At 38.5% G+C, this 15,571-nt stretch overlaps 2 protein-coding genes across 2 annotated transcripts; one reads left to right on the top strand and one right to left on the bottom strand.

The window, feature by feature from the left end:
- The first annotated feature begins 414 nt into the window (after nt 1-414).
- LOC120420320 (putative helicase mov-10-B.1) lies at nt 415-11,351 on the top strand. Its single transcript, XM_039583312.2, has 4 exons — nt 415-780; nt 5,962-6,838; nt 6,891-7,370; nt 9,691-11,351. The coding sequence occupies exons 1-4, from the start codon at nt 759-761 to the stop codon at nt 11,075-11,077; spliced, it is 2,766 nt and encodes a 921-aa protein (XP_039439246.1). The 5' UTR covers nt 415-758; the 3' UTR covers nt 11,078-11,351.
- An 893-nt stretch (nt 11,352-12,244) lies between these two features.
- Nucleotides 12,245-14,387, bottom strand: LOC120420334 (luciferin sulfotransferase-like). Its single transcript, XM_039583329.2, has 3 exons — nt 14,161-14,387; nt 13,927-14,106; nt 12,245-13,869 (listed from the first exon to the last, which is right to left on the bottom strand). Exons 1-3 carry the CDS (start codon nt 14,316-14,318, stop codon nt 13,191-13,193), a joined length of 1,017 nt encoding a protein of 338 aa, XP_039439263.1. The 5' UTR covers nt 14,319-14,387; the 3' UTR covers nt 12,245-13,190.
- Between the last annotated feature and the right edge of the window lie 1,184 nt (nt 14,388-15,571).

The raw sequence follows: 15,571 nt of genomic DNA, 5'->3' as shown, positions 1-15,571 counted from the left end.
AAAATCTCCAGAAATGTTTGTATTTTTTTATATATACAAATTTTCTATTTCTTCAAAAAATTATAACTCGGCAGACATTTTTCCTCTAACCCAAAAGATATTTTTTGAACAGGTTATTTTTTTCGAATATATTATAAGAATACGTATTTTGGGAATTTAAATTTAAGTTATAAAACTTTACAGAAAGAATACGTAATTTTTCCATTGTAACTTTTTTTTACTGAAAAGTCCCCACCGAATACGAAGCAAAATTTGAAAGTTTGTCCTCTTCATTTTCAATACAATCCCACTGTTCCGTGGGCGAGATGTTCATTGTGAGTTGCGCCTGTATGCGGGTGACTCTCTCCAAACGAGGAGAGAAACGATAGCAGAGAAAACACAAACAAATCCAGAACTTTCATTCATTCTCCAAACGTCCGGCAAGCTGGACACCACGCGCGCGTCCCCGTTTTGTTCCTGGCTCGGAAGTTTCCTTATTTTTCTGCGTGTGTTGACAATAATTCTTTTTTCCCCCTCCTTCTCCTCCTTTCATTGTTTACATATCGCCGTCGTCGTCGCCGTTTGGGATAGTTTCGTTGATTTGCTTTTATCGCTTTAAAAAGTGTGCGCAATTATTATTGTTAAAAGTTTCAGATAAGAACCTTTTCGCAAAAGTGCCTTTATATTGAACGGAACCGAAAGAAGTGCAACTTGTGTGAGTGTGTAGTTTTGTGCTGAGCTGCTGTGGAAGTTAGAAAAGTGACTCAGTCCGAAAAAGGATGGCCGATGGTGGAGACTTTAGTAAGTGAATTTAGCTTAATTTGTTCTAATTTGTGGAGGTGGGAATGTTTGATTATTGACAGATGAACTACAGATGATGACAGCTGCATCTATTGTTCTGTTCTCTGAGATAGTATCACAAATTAGGGTTAAAGAACCTAATATTGGAGCATCGATACTAGTGCGAGTAAAAACTCAAATTTTGCAGATTGCGGAAAAATTAAAGAAATTAAAACTAAGAATCCTGGTTGATTTGCAACAAATCGACGGTAACATTTCAAAAGGCATCATGTACATATTTTGACACTTTCTGGGTTATTGTATATTCTGAAAGTACTTCTAATAAGCTACCTCTCTTCCAAAAATGAGCAAAAGTTACTTCAGTAAAGTCTGTTTAATCATGATTTTAAATAAAGTAACATAAACAAAATCTCTGCCATCAGCAGTCCCTTTTTATATATCTCTGTCAACCTGTCAAACAAAAGGCTACATAAACCTCGTGACGAAAAAAAAGCAACATGAAAAAAGCGCCATGTACATTCGGCGAAGAAAAACGAATCATAACAAAGCGCCCCCCTCAGTGACAGCAGGGTGATATCGACGTTGGTGATTTCAAAAGAAGTTATGTTTGTTTTTCTCAAATAAAATTACGGAAATAATGTTTTATTGAATATGGGTGATCAAGTATCAACAAAAGAAACGTTTTTCATCGTTTGTTATCATTAGAACATCTTATTTTGCTTTTATATAAAAATGGTAATTGAAAATGGTAACATTCAAATGCGTTTTTCTCAAAACGCATGGTTTGTACATGATGCTTTTTAAAATGTTGGCATCGAAATACCAAAATGAAATTTGCTTTTTGGCATAATTAGATTTGAGTTATTAGAAAAACTATGAAAATCAGAGTAAATTTTCAACATAATCTTTGAGTCATGCGTTTCCTATGCAGATAGGACCTTACGAAAAATTATTCTAGAATACACATTTTTCTGTTTTTGCAGAAGTACTGAACTCAATTTTCTATATATCTAGAGTTTTTTTTAAAAGGTCCAATAAGCTATTGTGTTTCATATCTAGAGTTTTTTTTTAAAAAAAGGTCCTGTAACCTATTGTGTTTCATATGTTTATACGACTATTCAAAAAAAAAAAAAAACTCTAGATATGTTTATAGGACTTCTTAAAGAACTCTAGATATGACCTTGCGCAAATTTGACGCGGATTTTTTTTTCGCAGATTCGTTTGTTATTTGATGCGAATTTAGCGCAGGGTTTCTTTCGACGTGCTCACATGGGTCGAATTCGGTTGCACGGAAAAAAGAATGGAAATTCGTCAGCACTGTTAATTTTTATTTTAACTTTTTCATAACAACAAACGTTTGTTTAACCCTTTCATGCCTGATGGGTCATATATGACCCAAAAATGAAAATTGTCAAAACTAGCCTATAATTTTCGTATGATCGTAAAAATTCTTTTCCCATCATCAACAAAAAAATTTTTTTTTTAGATTCAGGCTTGGTTAATCGAGGTTTGATTCAACGCAAAAACGTTGTTGATTATTGTTGCGAAGAATTGCTTCTTGTATTTTCTGTGTAACTGGCAACTCGGTTGCGTAGCATAGATTGCGCCAAATACGCCAAATGAGGATATTGTCTTTTGGGCCAGTTGAACTTTATCGTCCAAACAGTTCAGGACTAGCTCATATTCTTGTAACACGGGAGATTCAATACTCTTGGTACAGATGAATACCGATTTTATGAGATTTTATACTTAATAAACAATATTCAGCCTTAAAGCTGCTTTTCTAGCTGCTATAAAGACTGCGTCTAATTCTAACCTCGATGGACTTCCGAACTACCGCAACAAACCTCGCACAGGCTGATTCAAAATATAAAATATTTTTCTGCGTCGAGAAACCTTTTTTTCATTTTGATTTTTCTAATTGGTATTTTTTACACTGGTACAATAGCATTATAAATGATAACATGACATAGAACATATATTGAGGAAACAAAACAGCGTGCTAAAAATGGTCTCAAGAAGACATTTTCTGATCGAATTGGTGACTTCGGCAAAGTTTTAGGCACTGGTTAGGAATTCTCAGAAAAGAACAAAATTTAAAAAATTACTTCTTCTTTTTATTACATGTTCATCATTTTTTCACTCAAAATTTAATCCTCAAAACACGTATTTTGACATTTTGGAAGATTTTGATCTGGTAAAAAAAATCTTTTGAGTCAAATCCAATCGGAATTCGAGTATACAAATATCGATACATTTTCTAACCTTTTTGAAACAAATATTTTGAAAATTATAAAATTAGCGCGTCCATCCCGGGAATTCCCGGAACAAAAATCCAATTTTTGAATTGAAAACAAATCAAATTTCGGTTCAGAAATTCAGACTTGGTTGTGGAACAAGATGAACAGTTCAATACTTAAAGATAATTTTTAAAATATGTTTTAAATATAAAACATAAAATTCTAAAATTATCCAAAGTGTTACATTGTCTGGCATTATTTTATTTGTTTGCGTTTAATGTTTTTTTTTTAACAGTTTAAATGAAATTGGTTAAGATTTTGTAGTCATATTATATGAATAAATAAATTAACGTAATATATTAAAAATTGTGGTTCATTTATGTTCCAAAGCACATCAGAGAATAGCAGATATGATTTTTTTTTATGTATTTAAACTATCTAAAGACTGCTGTCCTTGTGCAGATTGGAGTGAGGCAATTAGCAGTATTGAGCGAATTCTATGATTTAAGCTTGAATGACATAGCAAATATAATGAAAACATAGATTTTATAACTGCTTCAAAAATTTCCCAAAATTAAAAAAAAAAAATGTTACCGTTTCCCGAGAAATTCAAAACCCGGGAAAATAGGACGCCATATAATAAAATCAAGACTAACGTTTCAAAAGGGCACATGAACTTAATATTAAGCCCGTTTGAAATGTTAATCTTGCTTTGACACATGAAAACAAATTATTTTTGATAAGATGAAGCATAACATTTTATGAACGATTCAGTTTAAAAAAATGAAAATCGAAACATTAGTTTCTCAGATATTTGAAAATTGAGTTCTATTTGTGCAATCTGCAGGGTAGCCAAATTTAGAGGAAATTCTCTTAAAATTTGTGAAAATAATATAATTTAAAATGGACATTTTCATTCAAAATCGAAAGATAAATATTCTTTCTCTAAAGAGCAATTCCAGCTCAAATCAGGAATTTTTCTGGTACCCTCTCCGATTTCAATGAAACTTTGTAGACATGTTATCCTATAGGCCTAGGAGTGTTTTAGTAAATGATTTTTGTATTTTTAAGGAGAGACATACCATCCTGCATTTTTCGTCAGTCTTTTGGTAACATTTTAGGCTATTTCCTCAAAAATTTTGAACGAAAAAAAATCGTGACATCACCTTTAAATTTAAGTTTTAGACTTTAAAATCAAAATATTTCATAGATGTGGCGTGTATTTTTGTTTCAGTGTATTTTTTTCAGAAAGCCCGTCCAATTTCCTACAAGTTTGTCTTTGGCCACTTTTTGATACGACGCAACGGCTTCGAGATACAGTAATTTTTAAATTACAAAATATAAAAATATTTAAATACCCTACGCCCTTCTCAAATGTTATTTTCGAGTACTTTTGGCTCCAGATACACAAAAATGGCTTATATAGGCCTAGGATAACATGTCTACAAAGTTTCATCGTAATCGGAGAGGGTCGGGTACAAAAGTACCAGAAAAATTCTTGATTTGAGCTGGAATTGCTCTAAATCAAAGTTTATGTGAATATGACTCGAAAATTGTAGTTTCAAAGTATAAATACTTAACATTGTTCACAAAATACTAAAATTTTCATAATTTACAATATGGTTTGATACAAAGCGAAGCCTTTTCGCTTTGTTAGAGTTTTTTTAAACTAAAATTTTCACAAAATACCGTTTTACTTTAAATGCTGAAATTTTCGAAAATTTACAATAAGGCTATGCATTTTAATATCAATAGAGTTTTTTTTTTCACAAAATACCGTATTTTTTCAAAAGAAAAATGCAATTTTTCAAAATTTGCGATATGGGTATTTAACGAATCGAAATTTATATCAAACATACCAAATTTTAATGTTTGTATGAAGCATGCAAAATTTCGCTTCATATTTTGAAAGTTAGAGTATTTTGGAAAAATATGGTATGCATGTCTCGAAAATTTTAGCCTTTTTAAAAAAAAATACGGGGAAAGTCATACAAAATTTTGCTTTGTTTGATACTCATATTGCAAATTTTGAAAATTTTAGTATTTTCGAAAAAAAAATTATCTTGGTTATACACGAGGGTAGTTCAAAACTTTAGAAAAAAAACACGCATATTTTATACTGTGTTTCACAAAAACCATAAAATTTTATAAATAGACAAATAACACATCAATTGATTAACACATTCGAAAGCAAGTTATTACCGTATCGATTTGTTGCGTTTCCTGGCTGATTAAATTTTATCAATCTTTGTTAGCTTCCTACACTTGAACTTGACATTTTTTTTTATAAATGTTTGCACAAAACTGCTGGACTATCTAGTTGCAACTATCCGAGAGGAAATTGAGTTTCGTTTGGTTTGCATTTGAAATGCTGTGTTGCATCATTTTAAAAAATAAGTGATGTAATATTTGCATCATATGAGGTATTGTGGTTATGTTGATAACACGTTGGTTTCCAGATATTGAACACGTTGGTAGAGTTGTTCCTTCTAACAAACCTTTTTAAGAGTTTTCCCCAGATGGTAAAATTTAATTCCGCCACTCTTCAAACGGACAATTTATGTATAAAGATTGACGAACTCCGCAAAATCGCACAAGATTTGTCACGCGTTCAATTGTCTTCTACACATGGAAGGTCGAACACGCGCTCCCTCGCGATTATTTTTCGAGATTTGGAGGATAACTGCAAATTGAAAACTTTACGACCATCGCTCTTGACTGATTTCGAAGTTTTCTGTGTTGCATGAAAATGACCTAATCAGGACGATTTCTGATGGGAAAGTTTACTCACAGTTAAAAAAGCAGCCGTTGGAGCGCTAAAAGCCGGGTGGACATGACTTATTACAGAACGCTTACCCACAGGGTAGTAATTTTCGCCACTATCTGCCGAGTGCAGATCTATGTTAGAAATGCTAATAAACTTTTTTTCCGATCTTTTCAGTAACCGTTCGTCGCCGGAAAAGCCGCGGCAAGCTTCAGGGTCGCCACAATGCCTCGCTGGCGTGCCTGGCCGACGTCAACAACAACAACAGCACTAGCATCTGTAAGACCAGCGACAGCTTCTACGACAAGCCCTGGAAGGATCAACGGCGGAACTCGCACCCGGCCAAGGCCAAGTCCTGCACCGAGCTGCGCATCGTGGGCAAGGCCGAGCGTCGTCACGCGGCCGGATTTCACACGCGCCGGTGCATCTGCCGCTGGGTCATGTCGTACGGGCGGCTGCTGTGGCCGGATCAGCTGAAGCTGGACTTTAGCCAGGGCTGTCCGGTGTGTCGGGTGAGCTTCTCGACGGAGGAAGCCCTCCGGAACCACATGCAGAAGCAGCATGGGAGGGATTTTGACGTAATGCTGGACGTTACGGATCGTCGGATTGTGCGTACCACGATGCGGCTGACGGTCAAGTATTTGGCGCGTGCCTCGCGGATGATTATAAGGGTGGAGAACTACTCGGAGGTTGTGCTGATTTTGCGCGCGGTTTACCTCTTTGGCTTGGATCAACGGCTGGAGTCGACGTTCGACGGCGTGCTGCGTATGGTGCCGGGCTATTCGTATGAAATAGAGCACACCGTGAAGCAGTGCATCCCGAACTATCAGTATACGATGATCCTGTCGGCGACGGTGGCCGGCAGTCAGGTCGAACTCATCGAGCAGTATTACGTGCAGATGCTGAAGAGCACGCCGATGGCGGGAAACCAGCTGAAGATGGGCATCCTGCCGTACCATCACATTCCCCAGTACTTGATCGATCTATATCTGAAAGAGTTTGAACACGACAACCACTACGACCGCTTGGCGATGCTCTGCCTGGAGAACCTACGGTAAGGCTCAACCATATCCAAACAATTCAAATGTCAAACAAAATCCTTCCAGCAAATTCAACAAGGCCGGCCTCACACCCACCAGCTACGTCGAGCACCTGCGCCTGCTCAACATGATCGAGGACTACGACCTGCAAACCACCTTCGCAACGTACACCATCCCGAAAGTCACGCTCAAACCGATGGAGCAAGCCCGGCGCTACCTGATCACGCTGGATCAGTTCGACGTTCCGCCCAACCTGCTGGAAGAGGACGGTTACGCCCGGATCACCGTCACCAAGCACAACCGCAACGTGGACAACAACCTGGAGTTCATCAACGGGTACATCGACGCCGTCAACGAGACCGGGATCGTGGTGACGATGCAGGCGCCGGTCCGCTTCACGTTGCCCTGCCGGGTCGAGTTCCCGCTGAACCGTACCCAGTACAAGCTGGAGTACGAGGCGCTGGCGCACATCAGCAAGATCAACCTCGACCAGCTGCTGTTCCCGAAGGTGCTGGCCAAGAAGCGGCGACCGGTACGGCAAGTCAAGTAAGTTTGCTGCGTACGCAAAGGTACACGTGGTCGATTTGTAAAAGGACTTCGCCACAGAAATTTGAGGGGTGTGATGTGGGGTTGGGTCGCGTGTTGGATGAACGAGAATTGCGCGCGCAAAAAGCAGTCGCATCGCAGCACGTGTTCCGTGGAATGAACTTCGCGTAGTGTTCATTTTGGTTCATTTTTGGAAAGCATTACCACAGATTCGGTACAGATGAATAACTTGAGGATTTGACTAAAACTTTTTTTTTGCTGGGCTTTTCCGATCTTTTCAAAAAAAATATTTTTGAAAATTTTTAAATCAAGACTAGCATTGCTAGTCTTGATTCAAAAATTTTTTTTTTCATGTATTAACATTGAAAATCGGACCATTCGTTGCTGAGATGCCGTCATTAGTTTTGGTGAGATTTAGAAAACTTCAATTTTCGTGTTTCTTTTTCTTAAAGCGGCTCTATCTCAGCAACCCGAGGTCCAATCTTCAATGTCTCTTGGTCAATTTTATAGCAAATTTTCTGAACTTTTCAAAAAAAATATTTTTAGAAATGGTCACTCATGGTCACTATTTTTAAAAATCGAAAAACTACAAATATTTCGCTAAAATCATACTTTCGGTGGCTATATCTTGAAAACGAAGCCCTTTATCAAAAAATCTGTAAAGATTGCAAATTGAATTTTGCATTAAAAAATAACGTCAAATTTGTTTTTGCATGAAACTTTGATTTTTTCCAAAAATCACTATTTTTTCAAAAATTCATAACACGGAGGCAGATTTTTTGACCATGTTTCTCTATAGCTCAAAAGTTGCGGGTTTTTGTCCCCTAAAACATAGGGAAATGAAATGTTCTGGGAGAAATTTCAAACACCCAAAGTCATTCAAATTTAAGGTTGAAAAACTTGTAGTTTTTCTTTCGTGATAGCACTTTTTTATACCGAACAAGCACAAACATAACAAAAACTACCAGATTATTATCAACAACAGTTTTACAATACTTGTAATTGTTATAAGTCTCATTTTTTGCCAAAACTATTTTAAATTGATTCCAACCTTGTTCTTGCATGATCTTGTTGCTCGATTGGAACCCCGATTTGACAGTTCGATTGGAACCCTGAGAGTGACATTTCGCCTCTCCATATAGGCTCTCTACTAAAACATATAAAAACAATCTCGAAAATAAAAAAAAATTGGGAAATTGAGTTTCAGTAAAAAAAAGTTGATTAAAAATCTGCAATTTTTTTCCGTGTACCTAATTATTTCTCAATAGTCCTCAACAATGTCTAAAACTTTGCCGGAAACACCAAATTGATCAGAAAATTCACTCAAAAGTTACAGCTATTTGAATATGTACGTACCATTTTCGTATGGACATCTGCCAAAATTGTATGGAGACTTGTATGGGTAAACCAATGACACAAAATAGCAAAATGGTCATAGGGAAGGCCCCCACAAAGTTTGAGCCAAATCAAAAAATACAAAAAATAAAAATGGTCGAAATCGGCTGATTTCGTAGAGAGTTGCTCTATTGCAAGTTTCTGTTCGAACCTAGGAGTCCGAAGGTTTGAATGGGGAGAGCACCCAAATCTCTTTCTACTCCAAAGAACCTTCCACCCAAGGGTTCGAACTGAAAACCTTTCGATTGCAAGTCCAAGCACTGCCAGCGATTCGGAGGCTTGGTTTGGTGTGTTGTTTGTACTTATACGGGGAAGACGACTCCTACACCTTGAATGACCTAAGGGCATAACAACAACCAAGGTTGGGACCGACGTTTTACTTTCCCATCCGATGGAAGGTTGAAGCAGATGGTAATCGAACCCATGATCATTCGTAGTAAATATTTACTTTATTTGCATTTTTTTTTTTTCAAATAAGACATCGTCAATTTTTGATTTTCTGTATTTTTTAAAGAAACAAAATTTTAAAATCGGGCTCGGGGTCTTAAGAGTCTTCATCCCATATTTCAGCCAATTTGGTCTATCCAATCTCGAAATATCGTAGCACCCGTAAATCAACTCAGTATTTCGAGAAATTAGGTTCAGAAAGTGTGACACTTTGTTTTGCGCATGGCAAAATTAAATATCTTTATGAAACTTTCTGGTGTGATTGGAAATAATCTTTTGAGCTGATTTAAAAAAAATCTGTTGGATGAAATTGTTTGATTTTCTTCAGGTATGCTTAAATGAGACAATTTTTAGAAACTTAAATATATTTCTATGTTGTTTTTTCTCAAACTAACATAAAAGTTAAAAATGATTGTCAGTCCATGATCAAATTGAAATTTTATTGTAATTAAAAAAAACCATCTTCGCTTTCTTCCAGGTTCGACTGGTTCCAACCGACGATCGCCGCCAACGCGGAACAGGTCACGGCCATCCGCAACATCGTCAACATGACGTCCTACCCGGCGCCGTACATCATATTCGGCCCACCCGGAACGGGAAAAACGTCGACGATTGTCGAGGCGGTGCTGCAGATCTGGCGCCAGCAGCCACGTGCTCACGTCCTTGTGGCCGCTTCGTCCAACTTTGCGTGCAACGAGCTGACCCAGCGGTTGATGCGCTTCGTGCCGGAGGCGGACATTTTCCGGTTCTTTTCGCGTTCCTGCGAGCGGAACATCGAAACGATCGATATGGAAATCTTGGAGATTTCGAACCTAGCGACGGGGATCTACGAGATACCGACGTATGAGCACATTTACGGCAGTCGGATTGTGGTCAGCACGGTCACCAATTGTGGCCGGTTGGCGCAGGCACACGTGATTCCGACGTTTTTCGATTATATCTTTATCGATGAGTGTGGGAGTGCGAAGGAGATTTCGGCCTTGGTTCCGATCGCCGGAGTAGGTACCGAAGGAAGCAAGATTCATGCCAGCGTTATATTGGCTGGAGATCCGAAGCAGCTGGGGCCGGTGGTGCGGTTTGAGTTTCTCAAGAAGACCGTCCACAATACATCGCTGCTGGAGCGGTTGATGGCGCAAGGAATCTACAAGCGCGATCCAAACACCGGGGAGTTCAACAGCTTGGTCATCACTAAGCTGCTGGATAACTACCGATCTCACAAGTCGCTGATTCACTTCTCGAACGAGTGGTTCTACGAGGGTGAGCTGCGCGCTCGTGCCGCGTCGGAACTGACCGATTGGGCAATCAATTGGAACTGCCTTCCGAACATGGCATTCCCGATCATCTTTCACTCGGTTGTGGGAATCACCCGAGTCGACAAGCAGTCCTGCAGTTCGTTCAACAAGGAGGAAGCCCAAAAAGTACTCTTTTACGTGCAGAAAATGCTCACCGACGGAATCAACGAGCGCCAGATTCGGGAACAGGACATCGGAATCGTTTCCCCGTACCGGCGGCAGGTTTCGTTCCTGCGGCAAGGCTGTCGCAACTATGGCTGGGAGGAGATCGAAGTCGGCTCGGCCGAACAGTTCCAAGGTCGCGAAAAGCCCGTCATCATCGTTTCCACCGTGCGGTCCCAGCGCAAGCACGTGGGATTCCTCGCAAACACCAGGCGCCTGAACGTGGTCATAACTCGAGCCCGTTGTTTGCTGATCATCATCGGTAATCCGGACACGCTGCAGAACGATCCGCACTGGTATCGTCTGTTGCGTTACATTTACGAGAACAATGGTGTGCGCGGGATTGACTTTGTGCTGCGCAAACCGGAAGTTAACTTTGCGGCTAGGGAGGAGGAAGAAGACTTTGCTTAATTTGATTTAGATTTAGGTCATTTCAGAACTTGGACACACACAAAGACACACCAAAGTACATCTCTTGTCGTTCATCAGCTAGTTGTTATAGTCGTTATAAGTTTCAGTTTTATTCTTAACATGCGTTGCAGACAAAGTTGAATTAAACCGCGACGCTTTCAGAGAGAAATGTAATGTGAAAAGATGTACGTGCTTTTGGACGCGTGAATTCGAATGTATCGATTATGTTTTTTTTGTTGTAGTTTTTTAATTTAACATAACCGGACCACGAATAATATATGTAATAAGTACGAAAATGTGTTTTTTTTTAGCTAAAATATATGGAATTTAAAGAAACCTTTCGTTTGTCAGCCTTGACGTCACCTTAACTCCAGCTTACTCCGACTCCTGTTTCACAAATCTCAACCAATCTCTGGATTGTACGTAAAAATAATCCTCAATGAATGTGAGGCCATTACAAAATAATGTATTTTTTGTCAAGGCAAGGGGGAATAAAAAAAGTTTCCAGTGGAAAATTTTTTTTTCCAAAAGTTTTTCGTTTTTAATCGATTTGGGGTAATTTTTTTTATAAATCTGGAGTTTTTTTTTAAAAGGTCCGATAAACCAAATTTTCAGTTTTTGTTTTTTGGGTGTTTTCGAATACCCCTGACTCAAGGCGATCTCAAAAACACCCAAAAAACAAAAACTGGAAATTTGGTTTATTGGACCTTTCGAAGAAAACTTCAGAAATGTAAATATCACTTCCTTTCATTTTGGAATATTCATATTTTACAAGCAACGATGCCAGATTGTTTTATGACAGATCTGTATTTTCTTAAAAATAAATCTGTATTCTATCCGTATCATGTCAAATTTGGAGCCATGCAAGATATTTTTAATTTTTTGACAGTAGATTTAGGCTTTTTAAATCATATTAAAGCATAATTCAATCATTAAATTGTTGAAATTTTCAAATATAATCATTTAAAAAAAATCTGTTTATACATTTGTGGTTTATACATATTTGTTTATACAGATTTTTTAATTTTTGGGATCGAAAAATCTGTCAAATGCAGATTTTTCTGTATATCTGGCGTGGCTGTTTACAAGAACTTCATTTAATAGCTTTCTCGTAAATTGAAAATGTACAGAAAATATGTTATCATATTTTAATATATAATCATATTTTTATTTCCATTAAAATTTTCCCATTTTTCGAGCTTCGAAATTTTGGTGTTAATAGCAGACTTTCTTCTCTTGATTTTGCTGCGTGTGTTTTTAAAATTTAGTAGTATATCTGTACAATTGTCTTTGGCAAGGATGAAAAAGAAGCGCATGAACCAAATGAACTTTCTTTGGTGAGGTTCATTACTTTATATTTCAACCTTCACCTGGGCAAAAGCTGCCGGTAAATCAAAACAAAGCCTTTTTAATGCACAAATATATTAAAATTTATTGTTGTTCGGAAAAATAACTAGTGCTTAATTGTTTATTAATGCAGTGAGAATTTGTAAAAAAAAGTGCGTAGTGTGAAGTGTGAATGACAATGCGATTCATGGTAAATAGGGGTAATTCTCGTTTGTTTGTCAGGTTAATCACTCGGTCCCAAATTCAAATTTGCTGATTTTCACTATTTAAACAGCTAATTTTTCAAAACCTTTTACAGACACTTGCTTGCTCACTTCTTATTGAGCTAATTATCAATCGATTTCAGTTGAAAACGCTTTAAATGAGCTTTAATTGAATGTCAAAGTGCTGATATGGCTACATTAGAGGCACGCTGGAATTATATGCTGTTCCCCTACCTAGTGTTGTGTATGACAAAATAAGATTTTATAAAAAATGTTTTTGTACGCAATTATTATTTTTTATTTATAAAATCAGTGTAACAAACCTTTATCCACATTTTAGCTGGATTATGTTATCAAATTAAATGTTTTATTGACTCACGTTTTATTACGAAATTACCGTGGTAATGGCGTTCGCTTTTTAAGCGGATGGTTCTAGGTTCGGTTTCCATCAACTCCTAACGAGAAATCTTGAATTTTCATCTGTGAATAGGTCGTCCTAAAATGCTTATGTTAATTCTAATTATTGAATTTACTACACTGTTAAAGTTTATTGTAGTATTCAACTACTCCTTATAACTAAACAGCTCCCCTTGGCCACATTCGGCCACCTTTCGCTCATTCCACTCGTTCAACTGCCGCACCAACTCAGCGCTAAGTTCCGACCGCCATCCGTTGGATTCACCGCGCCTCATGAACCGATAGTTTTGATCGCCCAGCCTATCCGTTCGATTGGTAGCCTGCAGCTGAAACTCGACCCAATCTTGAACGTTCACGGCCTTGTTGTTCTTCATGGAATCGAACGACAGATGAGACTCGAGCTTGTCGAGTTGCTCTTCGGAGTACGATTTCCCGAAAAACTGACACACTTTACGTAGAGTTGCTTTGAGATCCGTCTTCATGTCCTCGTAACAGAGATGCAGGAGGTTGTTTCCGTAGTCCAAGTTGTGAAACTCCAGCACGTGGCGATGATACGGCGAGTAGTACTCAAGGTCCTTCACGAAAGACTCCACAAACTGTTCCATGGTTCCCTTGTAGTTGTGGAACATGACCGAGTGGTGGTAGTACGAAACGGCCACGGCCTTCGGATTCCGGCGAACGTAAACCAGTCGCGGTTTTGTGGTCCAAAGCTGCTCAGGAAGCAGGGCTACCGGAAGGTGACTTTTGATGAATCGTGGCGATGGCATCGCTAGGGTGTCCTCAAAGGGATCCTTCCCTTCTGGCAGATCCCGTAAGGCGGTCATACTGAAAGCAAAGGGAACGTTTGAACTCCACGTCTGATCGCCCAATTGAACAACTTACTCGACGAAGGGGAACCGCTTAGCCAGGCTTATCTCGCTCGCTTGTTCGTAATCGAGGTCATTGCAAACGAGCCAAATCATTTCCTGGCACCAGGTGGTTCCACTCTTCGGGTACGTCACCAACCAAACGTCGTCCGGACGAACCTCCAAGTTCTTGAACAGCTCCGCATACCCTGTAAATCTACAAAATAAATTAATCACCACGGCCTTGAAGGCGCTCAACCCGTTCACCAACCTCTTGTTCAAGCAGCACGATTCGGGGCTCCAGCTTGGTAGCGTCACCGGAACCGAGCTGGAATCGGTTGGTCGAACCAGAAGGTAGTCCTCCTGGCCGCGATCGGTGCAGGTAGCTCGGTAAACTGGATCGCCTATTTCGGTGAATTCGAAGGCCATTGCGCAAAGTGAAGTGAGGTAGTTTCGACGCGTAAGAGTGTCACTACTAGACTGAGTGGCTAGGTGGGTAGTGCTTATCTTGTGATGGTTGCACTAAGTAGATTGCAGTGCGAGAATGAGTTCGGAGCTTTGAAAAACGGAAAGCTCTCCGAGAGAGAGAGAGAGAGAGAGAGAGAGAGAGAGAAAGAGAGGAAAATCATTAAAGTTGTTATTAGGTTTTACAGCGTGACGTCACGAGCGCACACGCACACACATTTTTACTGAGACACACGTGCAAAAATGTAAACAGTACAGCCAAGCTGTCAAATTTCTAACCTAAAAACCGAGTCGGCATAAAACCTAAATGCAGAATGAAACCCGGTTAGCGAAAGTATCTACCACAGATTTTTTTCTACCGAATTCTGTAAAGTTTACTGAACTTCCTAGTGTTGAACAGTTCGGTAAACTAAAAACTACCGAATTTGGCGAAAACATGCTAAAACTCGGGAAAGAAGTTCATTAATGTTTTTTTCGATTATCTCGGGACTGGTTTAACCGAATTTGTCCGTATTATTCTCATTAGATCCGTCTTGGGGTCCCATAAGTCGCTATTTATTTATAAATAGTGATGTTCAGTTAAGTGCTTCAAAAGTTATGCTACGAAACAAATTTTTGTAGATACAAAAAATGGTGAAAATTGCAAAGGCCCGGCTGATGACGTGGACCGGATCTTTCACCACAGTGCTTTTTGAAATGATTCTTTATTGTCTATGTTCATAGGACCTTTTAAAAAAACTTTAGATCTTACAAACGATTTTGAGTGAAAATTCGGATTAGTTTTCAAAGAGCCGTAAGAGCCAATGGTAAACAAAGCCTATTTTACCTCGGTATTCGACCTACTTATTGAAAAGCAATCTCAAGTACACAAATATCACTGAAGTGGTCATAACAGGGTTGCCAGATCATCAATGTTTTGGACAAATCGGAAAGGTCTTTCAATGACCTAATCAACGATGAGTCAGTTGATAGATCCGGACATAGTTTACATACATTTAAGTGAGATCCGGATTCAAAAAGATACATAAATATCACTTAATGGCCTATCTACAATCACTTAACTTAGAAAATTTCACTTAGCTTAGGAGTTTGAATCAATGGAAATGAATCTGATCTTCTACAATGAAAAGGAATAAAATTAGAAACTTGACGTATTGTTTGGAAAATTTCAAAATCTACGGTAAGTTGACGTTTCCATATCAAAGGTAAACAAACAA

The sequence above is a fragment of the Culex pipiens genome, chromosome 2, assembly GCF_016801865.2.
Source record: "Culex pipiens pallens isolate TS chromosome 2, TS_CPP_V2, whole genome shotgun sequence".
Classification (NCBI taxonomy): domain Eukaryota; kingdom Metazoa; phylum Arthropoda; class Insecta; order Diptera; family Culicidae; genus Culex; species Culex pipiens.
Note: the sequence above shows the minus strand (reverse complement) of the source record. Positions and strands in the feature narration are given on the sequence as shown.